Raw genomic sequence first — 26162 nt, 5'->3', positions numbered from 1 at the left:
GCTCAACTAAGACTATAGAAAGATCCACGATTGAAGCTCTACTAAGACTATAGGAAGCTCCGCTATTGAAGCTCAACTAAGACTATAGGAAGATCCACGAATGAAGCTCAACGAAGACTAGGAAGATCCACGATTGAAGCTCAACTAAGACTAGGAAGAGCCACGATTGAAGCTCAACTAAGACTATAGGAGGATTTACGATTGAAGCTCAACTAAAACTATAGGAAGATCCACGATTGAAGCTCAACTAAGACTAGGAAGATCCAGGATTGAAGCTCAACTAAGACTATAGGAAGATCCACGATTGAAGCTCATCTAAGACTATAGGAAGATCCATGAATGAAGCTCAACTAAAACTATAGGAAGATCCACGAATGAAGCTCAACTAGGACTATAGGAAGATCCACGATTGATGCTCAACTAAGACTATAGGAAGATCCACGATTGAAGCTCTACTAAGACTATAGAAAGATCCACGATTGAAGCTCAACTAAGACTATAGGAAGATCCACGATTGATGCTCAACTAAGCCTATAAAAAGAACCACTATTGAAGCTCAACTAAGACTATAGGAAGATCCACGATTGAAGCTCAACTAAGACTAGGAAGAGCCACGATTGAAGCTCAACTAAGACTATAGGAAGATCCACGATTGAAGCTCAACTAAGACTATAGGAAGATCCACTATTGAAGCTTAACTAATTCTAGGAAGATCCACGAATGAAGCTCAACTAATTCTAGGAAGATCCACGAATGAAGCTCAACTAAGACCATAGGAAGATCCACGATTGAAGCTCAACTAAGACTAGGAAGATCCACGAATGAAGCTCAACTAAGACTAGGAAGATCCACGATTGAAGCTCAACTAAGACTAGGAAGATCCACGATTGAAGCTCAACTAAGACTAGGAAGATCCACGATTGAAGCTCAACTAAGACTATAGGAAGATCCACGAATGAAGTTCAACTAAGCCTATAAAAAGAACCACGATTAAAGCTCAACTAAGACTATAGGAAGATCCACGATTGAAGCTCAACTAAGACTATTGGAAGATCCACGAATGAAGCTTAATTTTCCTTTCAAGTCTAAATCTACAAGGTTTTCCTTTCTCCTTTATTCAACCATTCCTCTGGGTAGGTTTGATGTAAAAAGATTCTCATATTCATTTGCCAATTTATTATTAATCTTATTCTAAATTGACCATTTGTTAGACTTACCTGATCGCCATTTCTCAACCAATCAATTGTGGGATTTGGATCTGCTTTCACTTCACATCTCACCACATAGTCTTCGCCCAAAATGGGATTCTGATTCTCCGGGGCATTTGTCCATGTAATGGCAACTGAAAATAAAAACACAAAAAGTAAAATTAATAATAAAATTAAATAAATTGTTTGCTGCACATACAGAGCAGAGTAGAGCATCATCATCATCATCATGTGTGACAGTTACAAAATAACAATGTTGTTCAACTACTTTATTTATCGAAAAGCGTGGAGAAGAACAGACCATAACAACAAAACTTTTTGCTTAACTTAGCTGCTTAAGGACATACGTATTAGGATTTAAAGGATCTGCAGTGCATTTGTTGACATTTCGCCAGAAATATTTATGGAAAAGTTTGCAAGACAAACGTGACTGTACATAATATTTTAATAAAAGTTGTAAGCAGATGTATGTGATTTGTAAGGAGTGTTTAAGGGAGTTTGAGTTTTTTTTGGGGGGCCAAAGGAGTAGGAATAAAAATAGATAAAAAAAGATTTATTAAAATTTAGTTTTTCTTTTTTTTCTAGTTTTTTTTTCTTTTAAAGTTTAATTGTATAGCCTACTTTATGTTTCATTTATTTTTTGAAACAAAATCTTTTCAAACTGTCTCTTCTGTTGCACATTTATTTCTTTAAACCAACCAACCGGAAATCTTAACAAAACTGGAAGTATTTTCTTACACTTTTTGCTCTTTATTTTAGAGTTTTTTATTTTTTCTTTCTAACCATTTGTTTGAAAGAAAACTCTAAACAAACAAATGCATTAGCAATTGCAATATAAACAGTAAAAACTAGGAAGATAAATAAGCAGTATGAAAGCAAATTCCTAGGAAAAAAAAATGTTTTAAACAACAAAACATATCCTGTAGTTTTATTTATAGCGGAACAAAATCCAAAAAAAAAAAAAAAGTTGGGAATTTTTCTTTACACAAACAGTAAACTGACATGCAAAGCTTTCAATACATAGTATTTGAGAGAAAAAAAACTTCTAAAAATATGCCAGCCAAGAGAAAAAAAATACTATTCGAATTTAGCTTGTGTTGTGTAAGGAAATCCTTATGAACAAAAATCTCAACAGATCACATTGAAAACAAGTAACAACATGTGTTGTCATCATCACGTAGAAATGGTAAAATGTTAACAAAAAAAAAACCGGAAAGTTTTTCAACAAACATTAAGGAAAATGGAGCAAAAGTTTAAAGTTGTTTTTTTGTGGAAAGAATTAGAAAAAAATGCAAACTGCCAGATTTGAGAGATATTATGCTTTATTTTTATATTTTAGTAACAATAAATCTATTAATTTGCTTAATTTCTACTAAAAATTCCCAACTTAATCAATTAAATCTTAATATTTTGTATAATTCCCACTATTATGCTTTAAAAATCGTCAACATTATCTAAAACCAACACCCGCAATGAAATCTGGCAGCCTTGTTAAATAAAAACATAAACAAAACAAATCACAAACAAGCACACACGCGCACACACACACCCTTCAACTCATATCTACAGTAAACAGAGCTTAGCGAAAATGGAGTGTGTGAGACAAAGCACACAAACACAACAACTCATGAAAACAGTAAACAGAGCTTAGCCAAAAATGGTGAGCGGGAGAGTGGGATAATGAAAGAGTATGAGAAAAGCAAACAAACACAGCAACTCATGAAAACAGTAAACAGAGTTTAAACAATATTGCGTGTGGGAGGGAGAGAGTAAGATGTAAACAAAGCTATTTACATAATATATTGCAAGGATTGCAACATGAAGATACTTGTGATATATTTAATAAAGAAATCTTGAATTATAGCATAAAAACTAAGTAAATATCCTTGAAAATACACAAGGCAATAGAAAACAGATATTTTAGCAAGTTTTTTTAATATATTTTCTTGCACAACCAACACAAATAGCTCAATTTTAACAAATATACTTAACAACATATTTGCTTTGTATTTTTCGTTTCAGAAAGTAAAAAAGTGGCAGGAAAATAAACAGAAAAACTACAATTCAAGACATTTTCAAAATAGGGTAAGTGATTAAACAAAATTTAAATATGTTTTCACACTTTTTGCAAAAAAAAAAACACGATTCTAACTTCTTTTAAATTTTTCTTTAAACTAAAATTTGTTTTCATAACTATAGCTTTTTTGTTTTATTTTTGACCATTTTTCTCTTTATATTCTTTAGCTCTTTTATTTTTTGTTTTCACATATTCCCTTTTCTTATGCTTCTATTATTTTTGTGCAACTTTAAACTGAAGTTTATTGAAAAAGTTTGTTTAGCTGTTTTCCCAAAAAAAAAACAAGAAAATATGTAAAAAAATTTTCTATAACATTTGTGTGTTTTTCTATGAAAAATCAAATTAAATTTATTTGTTTTAAATGAAATTATTCCAACAAAAAACTTTATTTATGCAAAGTATGGCAAACAAACTTATTTTTCTTTTCCATAATGGCAATATGTTTTCTCCATATTTTTTATTTGTGAAAAAAAAACTGAATCTTTATTTGGAAAATAACAAATTGTTCACATAACTTGAGATTAATACTCAAACTCAAACCACTTAAATACCAGTTTTCTCAAAGGTTTTTAAAAACAAAATAAAAGTTTTTTTTTGGGAAAACAAAACCAGCAAATAAGTTTAATAAACAACAAAATTTTTACTCTAAAAGAATTTATCAAAACAATAAAGTTTAATTAAATAAATCAAAACTAAAGTAAAAAAAATTATATATAAATATATTTATCAAGCTTTAAATGTATTTTTCAGAATTTTCAGCAAATTTTTTTTCGATTAATCGGTTTTTTATTCGAATAATTATTAGAATATTTTTGACAAATGACTAAAAAAATTTTATAATTAAATGCAAAAGATAAGCTTTAAATGTTTAGAAATTTTTTTTTCGATTATTCGTGTTTTTATTCGAATAATTAACCAAATTTTTTTTGTTAAATATCTCAATAAAATAGAGTGTTTTAAATATAAAATATAAAATTAAAAACTAAAATTTTTAGAATTTTTTTTTCGATTATTCGGTTTTTTTATTCGATTAATTTGGTCAATGTTTATAAAATTTCTATAATTAAACAGAAAAGTAAAGGATAACAAGCTTTAACTTTATTTTTCAGAATTTTTAGAAAATTTTTTTTCGATTATTCGGTTTTTTATTCGAATAATTATTCGATTATTTTTGAGAAATATCTAAAATTATCAATAATTTAATACAAAAGTTAAGGATAACATGCTTTAACTGTATTTCAATAAAATAGTGTTTTAAATATAAAATTAAAAACCAAGATTTTTAGAAATTTTTTTTCGATTATTCGGTTTTTTTTATTCGATTAATTTGGTCAATGTTTATAAAATTTCTATAATTAAATTCAAAAGTAAAAGATAACAAGCTTTAAATTTATTTTTCAGAATTTTCAACAAATTTTTTTCGATTATTCGGTTTTTTATTCGAATAATTATTCGATTATTTTTGACAAATATCTAAAACTGTTGATAATTTAATACAAAAGTAAAGGATAACATGCTTTAACTGTATTTTTCAAAAACATTTTTCGATTATTCGGTTTTTTATTCGAATAATTAACCAAATATTTTTTGTAAAATATCTCAATAAAATAGTGTGTTTTAAATATAAAATTAAAAACTAATTTTTAGAATTTTTTTTTCGATTATTCGGTTTTTTTATTCGATTAATTTGGTCAATGTTTATAAAATTTCTATAATTAAATACAAAAGTAAAAGATAACAAGCTTTAACTTTATTTTTCAGAATTTTTAGCAAATTTTTTTTCGATTATTCGGTTTTTTATTCGAATAATTATTCGATTATTTTTAAAAAAATATCTAAAACTGTCGATAATTTAATACAAAAGTTAAGGATAACATGGTTTAACTGTATTTTTGAACAACATTTTTCGATTATTCGGTTTTTTATTCGAATAATTAACCAAATTTTTTTTTGTAAAATATCCCATTAAAATAGTATGTTTTAAATATAAAATTAAAAACCAAGATTTTTAGAATTTTTTTTTCGATTATTCGGTTTTTTTATTCGATTAATTTGGTCAATGTTTATAAAATTTCTATAATTAAATACAAAAGTAAAATATAACAAGCTTTAACTTTATTTTTCAGAATTTTCAGCAAATTTTTTTCGATTATTCGGTTTTTTATTCGAATAATTATTCGATTATTTTTGACAAATATCTAAAACTGTCGATAATTTAATACAAAAGTAAAGGATAACATGCTTTAACTGTATTTTTCAACAACATTTTTCGATTATTCGGTTTTTTATTCGAATAATTAACCAAATTTTATTTGTAAAATATCTCAATAAAAAGTGTTTTAAATATAAAATTAAAAACCAAGATTTTTAGAAATTTTTTTTCGATTATTCGGTTTTTTTATTCGATTAATTTGATCAATGTTTATAAAATTTCTATAATTAAATACAAAAGTAAAAGCTAACAAGCTTTAACTTTATTTTTCAGAATTTTTAGAAAATTTTTTTTCGATTATTCGGTTTTTTATTCGAATAATTATTCGATTATTTTTTGAAAAATATCTAAAACTGTCGATAATTTAATACAAAAGTAAAGGATAACATGCTTTAACTGTATTTTTCAAAAACATTTTTCGATTAATCGGTTTTTTTCCGATTATTCGTGTTTTTATTCGAATTAACCAAATTTTTTTTGTAAAATATCCCAATAAAATAGTGTGTTTTAAATATAAAATTAAAAACTAAGATTTTTAGAATTTTTTTTTTCGATTATTCGGGTTTTTTATTCGATTAATTTGGTCAATGTTTATAAAATTTCTATAATTAAATACAAAAGTAAAAGATAACAAGCTTTAAATTTATTTTTCAGAATTTTCAGCAAATTTTTTTTCGATTATTCGATTTTTTATTCGAATAATTATTCGATTATTTTTAACAAATGACCAAAAAAATGTCTATAATTAAATACAAAAGATAACAAGCTTTAAATGTTTAGACATTTTTTTTCGATTATTCGTGTTTTTATTCGAATAATTAACCAAATTTTTTTTTGTAAAATATGTATCTCACTAAAATAGTGTGTTTTAAATATAAAATTAAAAACTAAGATTTTTAGAATTTTTTTTTCGATTATTCGGTTTTTTTATTCGATTAATTTGGTCAATGTTTATAAAATTTCTATAATTAAATACAAAAGTTAAAGATAACAAGCTTTAACTTTATTTTTCAGAATTTTCAGCAAATTTTTTTCGATTATTCGGTTTTTTATTCGAATAATTATTCGATTATTTTTAAAAAATATCTAAAACTGTCGATAATTTAATACAAAAGTAAAGGATAACATGCTTTAACTGTATTTTTCAAAAACATTTTTCGATTATTCGTGTTTTTATTCGAATAATTAAGCAAATATTTTTTGTAAAATATGTATCTGACTAAAATAGTGTTTTAAATATAAAATTAAAAACTAAGATTTTTAGAAATTTTTTTTCGATTATTCGGTTTTTTTATTCGATTAATTTGGTCAATGTTTATAAAATTTCTATAATTAAATACAAAAGTAAAAGATAACAAGCTTTAACTCTATTTTTCAGAATTTTCAGCAAATTTTTTTTCGATTATTCGGTTTTTTATTCGAATAATTATTCGATTATTTTTGACAAATGACTAAAAAATTGCTATAATTAAATACAAAAGAAGCTCTAATTGTAAATGTTTAGGAATTTTTTTTCGATTATTCGTGTTTTTATTCGAATAATTAACCAAATATTTTTTGTAAAATATCTCAATAAAATAGTAAGCTTTAAATATAAAATTAAAAAACTTTTTTTATTATTTTTAGAATTTTTTTTTCGATTATTCGGTTTTTTTTATTCGAATAATTTGGTCAATGTTTATAAAATTTCTATAATTAAATACAAAAGTTAAAGATAACAAGCTTTAACTTTATTTTTCAGAATTTTCAGCAAATTTTTTTTCGAATATTCGGTTTTTTATTCGAATAATTATTCGATTATTTTTGACAAATATCTAAAACTATTAATAATTTAATACAAAAGTTAAGGATAACATGCTTTAACTGTATTTTTCAACCACATTTTTCGATTAATCGGTTTTTATTCGAATAATTATCCGATTATTTTGGCAAAAATAGGTGAATACTCATGATTATTCATTATAAGTTCTGTTTTTCGTAAATATTTTTGTTTCTTTAGTTTATTATTCGAATAATTATTCGGTTTTTTTATTCGAGTAATTTTCCAGATAATTTTTGGCAGAAAATATTAAAAATTATCATCTTTTTATCATCAAATTAAATTTTTTCGATTAAAAAAAAAACTGGATTATTTAATTTATTATTTGGATAATTGCCCGATTTTTTATTCCAATAATTGCCTGTAAAATTCTCTGTTTCTTTCTTTTTTATTCGGTTTTTTTATTCGAAAATTTACTAAGATGTTTTGCTAAAAAAACTCATAAAAAAATTAAATCGATTATTTAATTTATTATAGGGTAACTATTCGGGTTTTTCTTCGAATAATTATCCAGATATTTTGCCAAAAAAAATCCAATTAATTCATTTAGTTATAAAAATCGGTTTTTATTTCGAATTTTTATTCGAATAATTAGCTAGATAATTTGCTAAAAAAAACTCATCAAAAAAAATCCAATCGATTATTAAATTTTTTATCCGAATAATTATTCGGTTTTTTATTCGAATAATTACCTAGATAATTTGCTAAAAAAACTCATAAAAAATTAAATCGATTATTAAATTTTTTATTCGAATAATTATTCGGTTTTTTATTCGAATAATTACCTAGATAATTTGCTAAAAAATCTTATCAAAAAAATCCAATCGATTATTTCATTTAATTATAAAAAACCGAATAATTATCCTAATAATAGATAATTTGCTAAAAAAAACTCATCAAAAAAAATCCAATCGATTATTAAATTTTTTATCCGAATAATTATTCGGTTTTTTATTCGAATAATTACCTAGATAATTTGCTAAAAAAACTCATAAAAAATTAAATCGATTATTAAATTTTTTATTCGAATAATTATTCGGTTTTTTATTCGAATAATTACCTAGATAATTTGCTAAAAAAAACTCATCAAAAAAATCCAATCGATTATTAAATTTTTTATTCGAATAATTATTCGGTTTTTTTATTCGAATAATTATTCGGTTTTTTATTCGAATAATTATTCGGTTTTTTATTCGAATAATTACCTAGATAATTTGCTAAAAAAACTCATCAAAAAAATCCAATCGATTATTTAATTTTTTATCCGAATAATTATTAGGTTTTTTATTCGAATAATTACCCAGATCATTTTGCTAAAAAAATCCAATCAATTATTTCATTTAATTATTTATCCGAATAATTATTCAGTTTTTTATTCTTATAATTACCCAGATCATTTCCTAAAAAAACTCATCAAAAAAATCCAATCGATTATTTAATTTTTTATTCGAATAATTATTTGGTTTTTTATTCGAATAATTACCTAGTTAATTTGCTAAAAAAAAACTCATCAAAAAAATCCAATCGATTATTAAATTTTTTATTCGAATAATTATTCGGTTTTTTATTCAAATAATTATTCGGTTTTTTATTCGAATAATTACCCAGATCATTTTGATTTTGATAAAAAATTTTGATCAAAAAAAATCCAATCGATTATTTCATTTAATTATAAAAAACCGAATAATTATTCGGTTTTTTATTCGAATAATTTACCTAGATAATTTGCTAAAAAAACTCATCAAAAAAATCCAATCGATTATTAAATTTTTTATCCGAATAATTATTCGGTTTTTTTATTCGAATAATTATTCGGTTTTTTATTCGAATAATTATTCGGTTTTTTATTCGAATGATTTACCTAGATAATTTGCTAAAAAAAACTCGTCAAACAAATCCAATCGATTATTAAATTTTTTATCCGAATAATTATTCGGTTTTTTATTCGAATAATTACCCAGATCATTTTGATTTTGATAAAAAATTTTGATCAAAAAAAATCCAATCGATTATTTCATTTAATTATAAAAAACCGAATAATTATTCGGTTTTTTATTCGAATAATTTACCTAGATAATTTGCTAAAAAAACTCATCAAAAAAATCCAATCGATTATTAAATTTTTTATCCGAATAATTATTCGGTTTTTTATTCGAATAAATATGCAGATCATTTTGCTAAAAAAAAACTCATCAAAAAAATCCAATCGATTATTAAATTTTTTATCCGAATAATTATTCGGTTTTTTATTCGAATAATTACCTAGATAATTTGCTAAAAAAAACTTATAAAAAAAATCCAATCGATTATTTCATTTAATTATTTATTCGGATAATTATTCGGTTTTTTATTCGAATAATTACCTAGATAATTTGCTAAAAAAAACTCATCAAAAAAATCCAATCGATTTTTATTCGAATAATTATTCGGTTTTTTATTCGAATAATTACCTAGATAATTTGCTAAAAAAACTTATAAAAAAAATCCAATCGATTATTAAATTTTTATTCGAATAATTATTCGGTTTTTTATTCGAATAATTACCCAGATCATTTAGCTAAAAAACTCATCAAAAAAACCAATCGATTATTTCATTTAATTATTTATTCGGATAATTATTCAGTTTTTTATTCGAATAATTGCCTAGATAATTTGTTAAAAAAAACTCATCAAAAAAAATCCAGTCGATTATTTAATTTTTTATTCGAATAATTATTCGGTTTTTTTATTCGAATAATTACCTAGATAATTTGCTAAAAAAAAACTCATCAAAAAAATCCAATCGATTATTTAATTTTTTATTCGAATAATTATTCGGTTTTTTATTCGAATAATTACCTAGATAATTTGCTAAAAAAACTCAAAAAAAACAATCGATTATTAAATTTTTTATCCGAATAATTATTCGGTTTTTTATTACCTAGATAATTAGCTAAAAAATCTTAACAAAAAAATCCAATCGATTATGTAATTTATTTATAAAAAACCGAATAATTATCCGAATAATTATTCGGTTTTTTATTCGAATAATTACCTAGATAATTTGCTAATAAATCTCATCAAAAAATACAATCGATTATTAAATTTTTTATCCGAATAATTATTCGGTTTTTTATTCGAATAATTACCCAGATAATTTGCTAAAAAAACTCATCAAAAAAATCCAATCGATTATTAAATTTTTTATCCGAATAATTATTCGGTTTTTTATTCGAATCATTTTGCTAAAAAAACTCATCAAAAAAATCCAATCGATTATTTCATTTAATTATAAAAAACCGAATAATTATCCGAATAATTATTCGGTATTTTATTCGAATAATTGCCTAGATAATTTGCTAAAAAATCTCATCAAAAAAATCCAATCGATTATTAAATTTTTAATCCGAATAATTATTCGGTTTTTTATTCGTTTTTTATTCGGTTTTTTATTATTATATTTTATTTTTATTTTATTTATTTTTATTTATTCCTAGATAATTTGCTAAAAAAAAACTCATCAAAAATATCCAATCGATTATTTAATTTTTTATTCGGCTTTTTATTCGAATAATTACCCAGATCATTTTGATAAAAAAAAACTCATCAAAAAACATCAAAGCGATTATTTCATTTAATTATAAAAAACCGAATAATTGTCCGAATAAAACTCATCAAAAAAATCCAATCGATTATTAATTTTTTATTCGAATAATTATTCAGATATTTTTTCAGTTAATTTATTCAATTATTTATTGCTCAAATTTGTATTCAATATTTAATTTTTGAAAAAAAATCTTTTAAATCCCTAAAATTATGCTTTAGTTTTTTTTTATTAAATTATTTTGTTTGACAAATTAACAGATAATCTTTCCATTACTTTGTTAATTAAACAAATTATGTATTTTGCAAATGATCTCATATCTTTATAACAGGATTTTAAGCATAAACAGCCTTAAAGTAAACTTTAGTTTTTTGCAGTTTTACAGCAACAGCCTTAAACTATGCTACATGTAGTTTTTTTCGAGTTTCTCATTATCAAAATCCCAAATTTACATTATTTTTAAGTCAAGCTAGTGTATCTTGTTTATTTTAAGTTAATTTAATAAGATTTGCTGGATTTTAAAACTGTACCCAGCCAGTCTATACTATGGTGCAGTTTATTTGATTTCCAAGGAATTTGAAATAAGACTTTCACTTTTTATCTTACAAAAACCTTTTTGAAAACTTCCAGCAGAATATTAAACCTTTATTATGTCATAAAGTTTAATTTGAATTGTTGAGAAACAAAAAAAATAATTGTTTTAATTTTCAATTAAAATTGTTTTCTTAACATAACTTTTCTTCTCAACCCCCTAAAATATGCTCAACTATTTTCGTTTTTATAACTTTCATTCATAAATGTTTAACAACATAAAATTTCCCAGAATTAACAAATAAACTTTTTATTGTTCAACATATACTTTTTATTGACAATAATAACAAATAAATGCAGTTGTCTTTATGGTAAAAAAAGAAAAACTTTTTTATTTAAAAGAAATAGCTTAGCCTACATTTAGGCTATTAAATAAATTATAGAAATAACAAGAAAGCTGTTGTCAGGTTTATTTATTTAATGCATTTCTTATAGAAACTAATTTAATTAACCTATAAATATGTAAATGTTAAGATATTTGTTTTATATAAGGCTTTAATTTATGTATATAATAAAGACAAAAGACTTAAAATATTTCATTTAATGGAAATAAATTTTTAAGAGTTTATGGCTTAAAATTTATTTTAGTTTCCATTTACTGGCATTAATTTCATTATCATGTGCCTTGTATACATTTCTGGTGGCTAGTGGCCAAAAGTATGCCATAATTTTTGTGTATCTAAAGACAATACCTAAAAATAGGCAATGGATTTTGTGTGTAAACAGTTTTTGGCATAAGCCATACTTGAACGATTTCCAGTAGTTGTGAAAATCCTAACAAATTCCTTAATATTACTGGTCATAAAATTAACATGTTTAAAACTGCAAAAAAGAAATTATGATAAATTTTGAAAGATAAAAATTGTCAAGGATTTAAATCTACAATATAACTCAAAGAACTGCAATCACAGTAAATAAATTATGAAATAAGCTCTTCAAAGCAGCTTTATAATCTTCTTATTTATAGAAATTTTAAATATGTATTAAGTTTTGTGAAAATAAAGCAGATTTATTGTACATACACAAAACTTTTCAAGCAGAATATATTTAATAATCAAAAAATTTGCAATATTTGCCACAAAGTATGCAAAGTTTTCTCTTAAGCAAAACCATCAAAAAAACACAAAGCTAAATTGTTTATAAACTTTCACATAACTTCAAAAACAAACATTTTAAAGCCCCAGCATAAAGTTTCAATTAAATTTCAAAAATATATTGCCTACTTTAAGGCTCTTTGGTTATGAAAATCTTCATTTTCTTTGTCTTTACAAACTCTCAAACAATTAACCTTATTTTATTCTTAAAATTTCTTAAAAAATTGTTGCTACTTAAGCAAAAGACTATTGCGAAAATATTTAATTTGCCTGCAAGTATGCTATAGTTATACAAGCAAGCACACTCTAATTAAATTAACTTAAAAATAAACAAGACACGCTAGCATAGTGTTCTCAGCTAGACACTCGTTTTAAAAAAAAAACAATGTCAATTTGGGAATTTGATAATGGGTAAAGCAAAAAAAAAACTTTATGTAATATAGTTAAAGGCTGTTATAAAATTACAAAAAAAACTAAAGTTTACTTTAAGGCTGTTTAAGCTTAAAAGCTGTTATAAAGATTTGAGATAATTTGCTTGGGAAAAAAAACTAACAAATTATATAATTTGTTTAATTAACAAAGTAATGAAAAGATTATATTTGTCATGCTAAATAATTTAATTAAAAACTGAAGTAGAATTTTAGGGGTTTCAAAGAAATTTGATCAAAAATTAAATATTTAAGAAAAATTTAAAAAAAATATTATTAAGTAGCTACAAAAATTAAAAAATTTCTTTCAAAATAACCGGATAATTATTCGATTAAAAAACCGATTAATTTAATCGAATAAAAAAACCGAAAAATGTCAAAGAAGAGCTCTAAAAGTTATAAAATTAAAATTAGTTAAATTTTTTTACCAAAAATAACTGGAAATTAAGCGAATAAAATACCGAATAATTGAAAAAAAATTGAACAACAAATAATCGGATAACTTTTTCCTGAAAATGTTATTTTTTATTTATATATTTAAAAAATATGAAAATTTACAAAAATTATTCGGATAATTATTCGAATAAAAAACCGAATAATCGAAAAAAAAAATTCTAAAATTGCTGCACTTTGAAATACTGTAAGTATGTTTCTATTTTATATACATATATATTTTTTTTAACATTTTAGATAAAAAACTCGTATTAAAAACCGAATAATCGGAAAAAAAATTCCTTAAAAACCCGAATCGGATAATTTTTTCCTGAAAATTTTATTTTTTTTATTTATATATTAAAAAATTGTGAAAATTTTCAAAAATTATTCGGATAATTATTCGAATAAAAAACCGAATAATCGAAAAAAAATTCTAAAATTGCTGCACTTTGAAATACTGTAAATATGTTTGTGTTTATTATATATTTTTTTTAACATTTTAGATAAAAAACTCGTATTAAAAACCGAATAATCGGAAAAAAAAATTCCGTAAAAACCCGAATCGGATAATTTTTTCCTGAAAATGTTAATTTTAATTTATATATTTAAAAATTATGAAAATTTACAAAAATTATTCGGATAATTATTCGAATAAAAAACCGAATAATCGAAAAAAAAATTCTAAAATTGCTGCACTTTGAAATACTGTAAATATGTTTGTGTTTATTATATATTTTTTTTAACATTTTAGAAAAAAAAACTCGTTTAAAAACCGAATAATCGGAAAAAAAAATTCCTTAAAAACCCGAATCGGATAATTTTTTCCTGAAAATGTTATTTTTTATTTATATATTTAAAAATTATGAAAATTTACAAAAATTATTCGGATAATTATTCGAATAAAAAACCGAATAATCGAAAAAAATTCTAAAATTGCAGCACTATTTTTGTATTTATTATATATTTTTTTTTAACATTTTAGAAAAAAACTCGTATTAAAAACCGAATAATCGGAAAAAAAATTCCTTAAAAACCCGAATCGGATAATTTTTTCCTGAAAATGTTATTTTTTATATTTAAAAATAATGATTATTAAGATATTTTACAAAAATTATTCGGATAATTATTCGAATAAAAAACCGAATAATCGAAAAAAAATTCTAAAATGCTGCACTTTGAAATACTGCAAGAATTTTTGCATTTAATTGTAGTTTTTGAACATTTCACAAAAAAAATTCGAATAATCGAATAAAATTCCTGGAAAAAACCGAATAATTTTTTCCTGAAAAAGTTTTTTTTAATTTTATATTTAAAAATTAAAATTATAAGGATATTTTACAAAAAAAATATTCGGATAATTATTCGAATAAAATACCGAATAATCCAAAAAATGTAAAATTGTAGCACTTTGGAATACTGCAAAAATGTTTGCATTTAATTGTAAATTTTTTGGACATTTCACAAAAAAAAACTGGAATAACAAACCGAATAATCGAATAAAATTCCTGGAAAAAACCGAATAATCGGATTTTTTTTTTTAAATCCTGATAATCAGAATTTTTAAATAAAAATTATGATTATCATTATATTTTACAAAAATTATTCGGATAATTATTCGACTAAAAAACCGATTGATCGAAAAAATTTCAGAAATTTCTGCACTTTAAAATTGTGTAAGTATTTTTGTATTTAATCAGAATTTTTTGGTAATTTTACAGAAAATTATTCGAATAAAAAACCGAATAATCGATCAAAATTCCTGGAAAAAACCGAATAATTGGTTAATTTTTTTTCGTGATAATCAGAATTTTTATTTAAAAATTGTAATTATCAGGATATTTTGCAAAAATTATTCGAATAATTATTCGTCTAAAAAATGATCGAATGATCGAAAAAATTTCAGAAATTTCTGCACTTTAAAATTGTGTAAGTATTTTTGTATTTAATTATAGAATTTTTTGGTCATTTTACAGAAAATTATTCGAATAAAAAACCGAATAATCGAATAAAATTCCTGGAAAAAACCGAATAATCGGCTAATTTTTTTCCTGATATAATTTTTATTTAAAAATTGTTATCTGGATATTTTACAAAAATTATTCGGATAATTATTCGACTAAAAACCCGAATATGATCGAAAAAAATTTCAGAAATTTCTGTACTTTAAAATTGTGTAAGTATTTTTGTATTTAATTATAGAATTTTTTGGTCATTTTACAGAAAATTATTCGAATAAAAAACCGAATAATCGATTAAAATTCCTGGAAAAAACCGAATAATCGGTTAATTTTTTTCCGAAAAAGTTATTTTTTTTTTATTTTTATATTTAAAACTTATGACTATTAATTTATTTAGCAAAAAAAAAAAAAAATATTCGAATAAAAAATCGGATAATCGAAAGAATTTTTTTAAAAACCCGAATAATCGATTCGGTTTTCTTAAAAAAGTTATGTTATTATATATTTATTTAAAAATTATGATTATTAAGATATTTTACAAAAAAAGTTAATCGAATAAAAAAACCGGATAATCGAAAAACATTCTTTAAAAACACGAATAATCGGTTAATTTTTTTCTGCAAAAGTTACGTTTTTATTTAAAAATTATGATTATCAGAATATTTTACAAAAAATATTCGGTAAATATTCGAATAATCGAATAAACTTCCTGGAAAAACCTGAATAATCGGAATTGTTTTTTTCTATTAAAAAGTTATGATTATCAGGATATTTTACAAAAATTATTCGGATAATTATTCGAATAAAAAAACCGAATAATCGAAAAAAAATCTGAATTTTTTATTTAAAGTTATTTTATTATGTTTTTAATTAAAAATTATTTAAAAATCAGGATATTTTACAAAAATTATTCGAATAATTATTCGAATAAAAAACCGAATAATCGAATAAAATTCCTGGAAAAACCTGAATAATCGGAATTGTTTTTTTTATTAAAAATTTAGGATTATCAATATATTTTACTAAAATTATTCGGATAATTATTCGAATAAAAAAACCGAATAATCGAAAAAAAATTCTGAATTTTTTATTTAAAGTTATTTTATTACGTTTTTATTTAAAAATCTGGATATTTTACAAAAATTATTCGAATAAAAAAACGAATAATAGAAAAAAACATTCTGAAATTGCTTAAATTTTTTATTTTTATTTTGCTTTATTTATTGTATAAGTTATGTTTTATATAAAAATTATGATTATCAGGATATTTTACAAAAATTATTCGGATAATTATTCGAATAAAAAAACCGAATAATCGAATAATATTCCTGGTCAAACCCGATTAACCGGAATTGTTTTTTTTTATTTAAAAATTATGATTATCAGGATATTTTACAAAAATTATTCGGATAAATATTCGAATAAAAAACCGAATAATCGAAAAAAAATTCTGAATTTTTTATTTAAAGTTAATTTAAAAGTTATTTAAAAATCTGGATATTTTACAAAAATTATTCGAACAAAAAACAGAATAATCGAAAAAAACATTCTGAAATTGCTTAAATTTGTTATTTTTATTTTGCTTAATTTATTGTATAAGTTATGTTTTTATTTAAAAATTATGATTATCAGGATATTTTACAAAAATTATTCGGATAATTATTCGAATAAAAAAACCGAATAATCGAAAAAAAATTCTGAATTTTTTTTAAGTTATTTAAAAATCAGGATATTTTACAAAAATTATTCGGATAATTATTCGAATAAAAAAACCGAATAATCGAAAAAAAAATTCTGAAATTGCTTAAATTTGTTATTTTTATTTTGCTTTATTTATTGTATAATTTTGTTATTTATTTTTTTTACTTTTAATGTAGTTTTATCATTAAACAAAATTCTATTGCCTACTTTTAGGATTCTATGCTTACTGTCTTATTCTAGCGGCCTTTGTTGGGAACTCAAATTAAAGTAGACTTAAATTTATTTAGGTTTTTGTGTGTGTGTGTTTTTTTACTGCAGTTTAGTAACAAAACTAGTAGTCTACTTTTAGGTATTGTTGTTTTTTTTTATTAAGACAAACAAAAAAAAACTAAAGCCTATTTTCAAGTACTTTAGTTTCAATATCTTCAGGATTTTTGCTGTTATAATAGAAAAAATAAAATGTGCTCATTTACTAGCTTTGGTAAATAAGGCGTTATGGTTTTTTGTAGTATGTTTTTGTTTTCTTGTGAAAGGGATGCTGTTAAGTCTGCTGTATATATTTTGTTAACGATTATGATTGCGGTAGTTTGTGGCGCAAAAAGTTTTTGGTATATTTTTTTCTTTTTGTTGCTAAAAGATAATAATGGTTGTTGTCTAATGTATGCGATGAAATAAGTTTTCATTTTCTGGGAAAAATTTCAAACTTTATATAGAGATAGATAATAGTTTTATTATGGTATAATAAATGTTTTAAAAGAGCATAGCATAGTTTTGGGAGTTTGTGGGAATTTTTAGAAAAATAAGAAAATAATTTAATTTAGCTAATATTAAAGGGTTTAGATATTGTTAAATTAAAGTTGAGATTTTAATAAAAATAAAATTTAAAAAAATTGGTGCCTGCTTTTAGGCGTAAATTTTTTTTAAGTTAAATTTGTTTATTTTGTTTAAAGTTATTGGAAATTTTTGTTTAAAATTATGGTTTTTATTTAAATTTATAAATAAATATCAAAAACATTCAAGTTTTTTTTTCATTTTTAAATAATTTTTTTTTTTATTTTCAGTACATTAAACACCATATCTTTATTTTATATTTTCTTAAACAAAAAAAAAACCACAAGAAAAGCAAACAAACAAATTTCAATTAAAATTACAAAAAATCTTTAAGAAAACCTAGGATTTCTTGTAAACCTCACTACCCCTAAATGTATGCTAAACCAAAGTAGCCAATTATTTTAAACAAATATGTACTGTGTTTAATTTCAAACAAAAAAATATTAAAAAATATATTCCAAACTCACCATAAGTTTTAATCATTACACTGGTTTCCAAAAGCTCAGTGCTAGCATAGGATGCCGTACAATAGTATCTGCCTTCCATTTCCACACTTAAGGAGGTAATCATAAGCGCCAAACTTTCACCGGGTAATGTTTCCGTATACATGGGTGGTTGCTGATTGCGGCCATTGCTATATTTATCAAGGCGGAAATTGCAAGTAAAAGAGGAAGAAAATAAGAAATGAAAAATGTTTAATTAGTATTTTATATATGAAAAAAAAAGAAATTTCTAAAATATGGAAAAATATTCCTTTTTTTTTATTTGCTTGTTAGTGTTTCAAACCAAAATCATCCAAAAATATGTAAAAAAACAGAAACCTAGAGTAAGTGGTAGCATGATTTAAACTAATTGTAAGTAGTTTTTTTATAGATGAATAAAGGAAGTAGTAAAGTAAGTGCATATTAATTTCTGTAGTATACTTTGGGGATGACAAAACACACACATGATTTAATTGTTTTATATATAATATAAATGTTTAAAGCAGATGTAAGCTTAACTAAAATTAAAATGACAATGAGTTTTCTATAAAAAAAAACAATTTAAACTTTTTTCTTCGAAAAATAATTTTTTTTTTTGAAAAAATTTTTTTTCTCGATTTCATTTAAAAATCTTTTTATTTTAACAATTTAGCAAATAAAACTATTGAATTTCTTATTTTTTATTTTTTTCTATTTAAAACAGTTATGAAAGGCTATTTTTAAAAAATGTTGCATATTTTAAGGCTGTATTTTATATTTAAACCACTTTTGAAAGACCTTAAAAAATATAGCCTATTTTTAGGCTGTATATTCTCAGTATAAACAGAAAACACAACCAAGTAATATCTCCCCAAAAATTTAACAATTATTTTAAATAATCAAACTCATTGTAGCTGTTTTGTAATAAAAAATCTATAAACAAATTCTTTAGCATACTTTTAAGGTACCAAAAAAAATCCGTAAACAAATTCTTGCCATAAATTTATGAAAATACCCAAAACATTTACTTATTTTTCTATCAAAATAATATTTTTCTTTTAAATTTGTTTAAGCTTCCTCATACCTTTTTGTTAAACATTTTATTGCACACTCACACAGAGTAAAAACCGACATGAGTGATTTATAACAAGATTAAAAGCTTAAAAATGTACCAAAATATCTAACACATGTAAAACACGCCAGGTTGAGTATTTTTGCTCTATTATTTCTTTTTTTTTTCAAACAAACAATTTATTTAAAATGGCAAAAAAACAACAAAAATATTTGGCAAAACACACAAAAAATACCCTAGTGACAGTAACAAATAGGCTGTACCAATTGTGTTACTTAAAAAGTAAACACAAGATTTTTTGTAGACTACTTTAAGGAGTCAAACAAAATAAGAGGAAATAAACAAATTATCAAATAAACTAAAGAATAAACAAAATTTGAAAGAAATAAAAAAAATAATTATTCGATTAAAAACCGAATATTCGAAAAAAATTTATAAAATCAAATCAAAATTATAATCGAATAATTTCTCTCTAAAAAAATTTTTTTTTTAATGATTTCACAATTATTTAGATATTTTAGAAAAATTATTCGGATAATTATTCGAATAAAAAAACCGGTTACTTTACGAATAAAAACCGGAATAATAAAAAAAAATTAGTTTTTATATTCTATTACAATATAGATATTAAAAATCATCATTTTTGAGAATTTTTTAAAAAAATATTCGGATAATTATTCGAATAAAAAACCGGTTACTTTACGAAAAACATTTGTTTTTAAAAATCAACATAGAAATACCATAATTTTTTAGATTTTATAGAAAAATTTTTCGGATAATTGTTCAAATAAAAACCGGTTATTTACGAATAAAAACCCGAATAATCAAATAAAATGTCCAGCAAAGTTGGTTTTTAAGTTCTACTGTATTTTTCTTGATTTTTTAAAAAAATATTCGGATAATTATTCGAATAAAAAAACCGGTTACTTTACGAATAAAAACCGGAATAATAATAAAAAATAGTTTTTATGTTCTATTTCAATATAGATATTAAAAATCATAATTTTTGAGATTTTTTTAAAAAATTATTCGGATAATTATTCGAATAAAAAACCGGTTACTTTACGAAAAACATTTGTTTTTAAAAATCAACATAGAAACATCATAATTTTTGGGATTTTATAGAAAAATTTTTCGAATAAAAACCTGTTATTTAACGAATAAAAAACAGAATAATCGAATAAAATTTCCGGCAAAGTTGGTTTTTATGTTCTACTGTATTTTTTTGATTTTTTAAAAAAATTATTCGGATAATTATTCGAATAAAAAACCGGTTACTTTACGAATAAAAAACCGAATAATAAAAAAAAATTTTGTTTTTATGTTCTATTTCAATATAGATATTAAAAATCATCATTTTTGAGAATTTTTTAAAAAATTATTCGGATAATTATTCGAATAAAAAACCGGTTACTTTACGCAAAACATTTGTTTTTAAAAATCTATATAAATCTATAAAGATCATATTTTTTTTAGATTTTATAGAAAAATTTTCGGATAATTGTTCGAAAAAACCGGTTATTTAACGAATAAAAACCCGAATAATCAAATAAAATGTCCAGCAAAGTTGGTTTTTAAGTTCTACTGTATTTTTTTTTTGATTTTTTAGAAAAATTATTCGGATAATTATTCGAATAAAAAACCGGTTACTTACGAATAAAAAACCGAATAATAAAAAAAAATAGTTTTTATGTTCTATTTCAATATAGTTATTAAAAATCATAATTTTTGAGATTTTTTAAAAAGGTATTCGGATAATTATTCGAATAAAAAACCGGTTACTTTACGAAAAACATTTGTTTTTAAAAATCTATATAAATCTATAAAGATCATATTTTTTTTAGATTTTATAGAAAATTTTTCAGATAATAGTTCGAATAAAAACCGGTTATTTAACAAATAAAAACCCGAATAATCAAATAAAATTTCCGGCAAAGTTGGTTTTTATGTTCTACTGTATTTTTTTGATTTTTTAAAAAAATTATTCGGATAATTATTCGAATAAAAAACCGGTTACTTTACGAATAAAAACCGGAATAATAAAAAAAAATTTAGTTTTTATGTTCTATTTCAATATAGATATTAAAAATCATAATTTTTGAGATTTTTTTAAAAAAATTATTCGAATAATTATTCGAATAAAAAACCGGTTACTTTACGAAAAACATTTGTTTTTAAAAATCTATATTAATCTATAAAGATCATATTTTTTTTATAGAAAAATTTTTCGGATAATTGTTCGAAAAAAACCGGTTATTTAACGAATAAAAACCCGAATAATTAAGTAAAACTTCCGGCAAAGTTGGTTTTTATGATCTACTGTATTTTTTTTTGATTTTTTAGAAAAATTATTCGGATAATTATTCGAATAAAAAAACCGGTTACTTTAAGAAAAAAAATTTGTTTTTAAAAATCAATATAGAAAAATAATAATTTTTATATTTTTTTGGATAAATATTTGAATAAAAAACAGAATAATCGAACAAAAATTTCCTAAAAAGTTGGTTTTTAAAAATCAATATAGAAGATCATAATTTTTTGGATTTTATAGAAAAAATTTTCGGATAATTGTTCGAATAAAAACCTGTTATTTAACGAATAAAAACCGCAAAATCGAAGAAAAATTTCCAGAAAACTGGTTTTTAAAAATCAATATTGAATTATATTTTTTTTAGATTTTTTAAAAGTTAATCGAATAATTATTCGAATAAAAAATTGTAAGTTTTTAAGTTATATTTTAATATACATAGATATTAAAAATCATAATTTTTAGATTTTTTTGAGAAATATTTGGATAATTATTCGAATAAAAATCCGAATAATCGAAGAAAAATTTCCTGAAAAGTTTGTTTTTAAATATGATAATTTTTTTAAGCTTTTTTATACAAATTATTCGGATAATTATTCGAATAAAAAAACCGGTTATTTCGAATAAATAACCGAATAATCAAATAAAATTTCCGTTTAGTTTTTAAGTTCTATTTCAAAATAGATATTAAAAAATCATAATTTTTAGATTTTTTGGAAAAATTATTTGAATAAAATTATTCGAATAAAAAACAGAATAATCGAACAAAAATTTCCAGAAGTTAGTTTCTAAAACTCAATATAGAAAGGTAATAATTTTTTTAGATTTTTTAAAGTAATCGAATAATTTTTCGAATAAAAAATTTAATTTTTTAGACAAATTATTTGGATAAATATTCGAATAAAAAACCGAATAATAGAAGAAAAATGTCCTGAAAAGTTGTTCTTAGAAATCAATATAGAATGATTATGATTTTTTATATTTGTTTGAGAAATATTTGGATAATTATTCGAATAAAAAACCGGTCATTTAGGAATAAATAATCGAATAATCAAATAAAATTCCCACCAGTTAGATTTTAAGTTCTATTTTAATATACATAGATATTGAAAAACATAATTTTTTTAGATTTTTTAGACAAATTATTTGGATAAATATTCGAATATAAAACCGAATAATCGATGAAAAGTTGTTTTTAAAAATCAATATAGAATGATCATGATTTTTTATATTTTTTGAGAAATATTCGAATAATTATTCGAATAAAAAAAAACCGATTACTTTACGAATAAAACCCAGAATACTCAAATAAAATTTCTAACATAGTTAGATTTTAAGTTCTATTTCAATACATACGTATATTGAAAAACTTAATTTTATTAGATTTTTTAGAAAAATTATTTGGATAAATATTCGAATAAAAAACCGAATAATCGAACAAAAATTTCCTAAAAAGACAGTTTATAAAAATCAACATAGAAATATCATAATTTTTTTTAGATTTTTTAACAAGTATTCGAATAATTTTTCGAATAAAAAACCGGTTACTTTTCAAATAAAAACCGAATAATCGAAAAAAATATTTTTATTTTGAAATTTCACAATTATTATAATTTTTTACACAAAAGAAATATTCGGATAATTATTCGAATAAAAACTCTGTTAATTATTCGTATAAAAACCGTACAAACGGGTTTTTTTAAATTTTGATATTTTAATTTTATTTTAAATGGTTTATGAAGAAAATATGCGGATAATTTTACAAATAGAGGTCGGAAATTATTCGATTAAATAAAACGAATAATCGAAAAAAATTTCTGGAAAAGTTGTTTTCTTAGATCTATTTTTTTAATATCATTAACAGCTTTTCCCAAATTTTTTACCAAAAAAATCAAATAATTATTCGAATAAAAATCGGAATAATCAAAAAGAGTTAGAAAAAATTAGTTTTTAACAACTTTATCATGCAATTTCCGATCTTTTTAAAAAAAATAATCGAATAAAATTATTCGAATAATCGAAAAAATATTTCGATATTTTTTTAAAAAATAATCGAATAAAAAGTTCGAATAATCGAAAAAAGATTGCCTTTTAACGACTTTATTTAAAAAATCAGGCAAATTTCGATCTTTAAAAATAAAATAATCAAATAATTATTCGAATAAAAAGTTCGAATAATCGAAAAATATTGGCTTTTAACGACTTTATTTAAAAAATCCGAATTTTTTACCAAAAAAATCAAATAATTATTCGAATAAAAATAGGAATAATCAAAAAGAGTTAGAAAAAATTAGTTTTTAACGACTTTATTCGAATAAAAAATTCGAATAATCGAAAAAATATTGCCTTTTAACGAATTTATTTAAAAAATCAGGCAAATTTCGATCTTTAAAAATAAAATAATCGAATAATTATTAGAATAAAAAGTTCGAATAATCGAAAAATATTGCCTTTTAACGAATTTATTTAAAATATCTGGAAAATTTAATTTTTTTTAATAATAATTATTCGAATAATCGAAATAATATTGCCTTTTAACGAATTTATTTAAAAAATCAGAAAAATTTCGATCTTTAAAAATAAAATAATCGAATAATTATTCGAATAAAAAGTTCGAATAATCGAAAAATATTGGCTTTTACCGACTTTATTTAAAATATCTGGAAAATTTTTCAGAAAAATTTCGAAATTTTAAAAAAAAATAATCGAATAATTATTCGAAAAAATTGGCTTTTAACGACTTTATTTAAAAAATCAGGCAAATTTCGGTCTTTAAAAATAAAATAATCGAATAATTATTCAAATAAAAAGTTCGAATAATCGAAAAATATTGCCTTTTAACGAATTTATTTAAAAAATCAGGCATATTTCGATATTTACAAAAAAAAAATAATCGAATAAAATTATTCGAATAAAAAGTTCGAATAATCGAAAAAATATTGCCTTTCAACGTCTTTATTAAAAAATCAAGAAAATTTGGATTTTTTTAGATAATCGAATAATTATTCGAATAAATAGTTCGAATAATCGAAAAAATATTGCCATTTAACGTCTTTATTAAACAAAATCATGCAATTATCGATCTTTTTAAAAAAATAATCGAATAAAATTATTCGAATAATCGAAGAAATATTTATTGTCTTTCAGTCTTTATTTCGATATTTAAAAAAAAAATAATCGAATAATTAATCGAATAAAAAGTTCGAATAATCGAAAAAATATTGCCTTTAATGACTTTATTTAAAAAATCAGGAAAAAATAATCGAATAATTATTCGAATAAAAAGTTCGAATAATCGAAAAAATATTGTCTGTCTTTCAACGTCTTTATTAAAAAATCACGAAAATTTGGATTTTCTTTTAAATAATCGAATAATTATTCGAATAAAAAGTTCGAATAATCGAAAAAATATTGCCTTTTAATGAATTTATTTAAAAAATCAGAAAAATTTCGATATTTAAAAAAAAATAATCGAATAATTATTCGAATAAAAAGTTCGAATAATCGAAAAAATATTGTCTTTTACCGACTTCATTTAAAAAATCTGGAAAATTTTTTTTTTTAATAATCGAATAATTCTTCGAATAAAAAGTTCGAATAATCGAATAATTATTCGAATAAAAAGTTCGAATAATCGAAAAAATATTGCCTTTTAATGACTTTATTTAAAAAATAAGGAAAATTTTGATATTTAAAAAAAAATAATCGAATAAAAAGTTCGAATAATCGAAAACGACTTTATTTAAAAAATCAGGCAAATTTCGATCTTTAATAATAAAATAATCGAATAATTATTCGAATAAATAGTTCGAATAATCGAAAAAATATTGTCTTTTAACGACTTTATTTAAAAAATCAGGCAAATTTCGATCTTTAATAATAAAATAATAAAAAGTTCGAATAATCGAAAAAATAGTGCCCTTTAACGACTTTATTTAAATAATCTGGAAAATTAATTTTTTTTTAATAATCGAATAATTATTCGAATAAAAAGTTCGAATAATCGAAAAAATATTGCCTTTTAACGACTTTATTCAAAAAATCAGGTAAATTTCGATATTTAAAAAAAATAATCGAATAATTATTCGAATAAAAATTTCGAATAATTGAAAAAATATTGCCATTCAACGTCTTTATTAAAAAAAGTCATGCAATTATCGATCTTTTTAAAAAAATAATCGAATAATTATTCGAATAAAAATTTCGAATAATCGAAAAAATAAAATAAATTTTTCATTTTCATATGTATTGATAAAATATAATTATTAAAATGTCTATAAAAAATTAATCGATTAATTATTCGAATAAAAAAAATTTATATTTAAAAAAATTAACTGGCTAATGAATTCGTAAGTGATATTTTTTGTATTTAAATTGTATGTCT

The 26162-nt window shown here is 21.9% G+C and overlaps 1 protein-coding gene across 4 annotated transcripts in view; it reads right to left on the bottom strand.

Annotated features, from left to right (window-relative positions):
* The window catches only part of Fas2 (fasciclin 2), a 158961-nt gene that overhangs the window by 23495 nt on the left and 109304 nt on the right, over positions 1-26162 (bottom strand). For all 4 annotated transcript variants that reach the window (XM_065510335.1, XM_065510336.1, XM_065510338.1 and 1 more), the window contains 2 exons: positions 18405-18571; positions 1218-1342 (listed from right to left, as the gene is read on the bottom strand). In XM_065510335.1, coding sequence (XP_065366407.1) covers positions 1218-1342; positions 18405-18571 — 292 coding nt within the window. The remainder of the gene's footprint in view (positions 1-1217; positions 1343-18404; positions 18572-26162) is intronic.

Source organism: Calliphora vicina, chromosome 4 (genome assembly GCF_958450345.1).
Source record: "Calliphora vicina chromosome 4, idCalVici1.1, whole genome shotgun sequence".
In the NCBI taxonomy this organism is placed as follows: domain Eukaryota; kingdom Metazoa; phylum Arthropoda; class Insecta; order Diptera; family Calliphoridae; genus Calliphora; species Calliphora vicina.
Note: the sequence above shows the minus strand (reverse complement) of the source record. Positions and strands in the feature narration are given on the sequence as shown.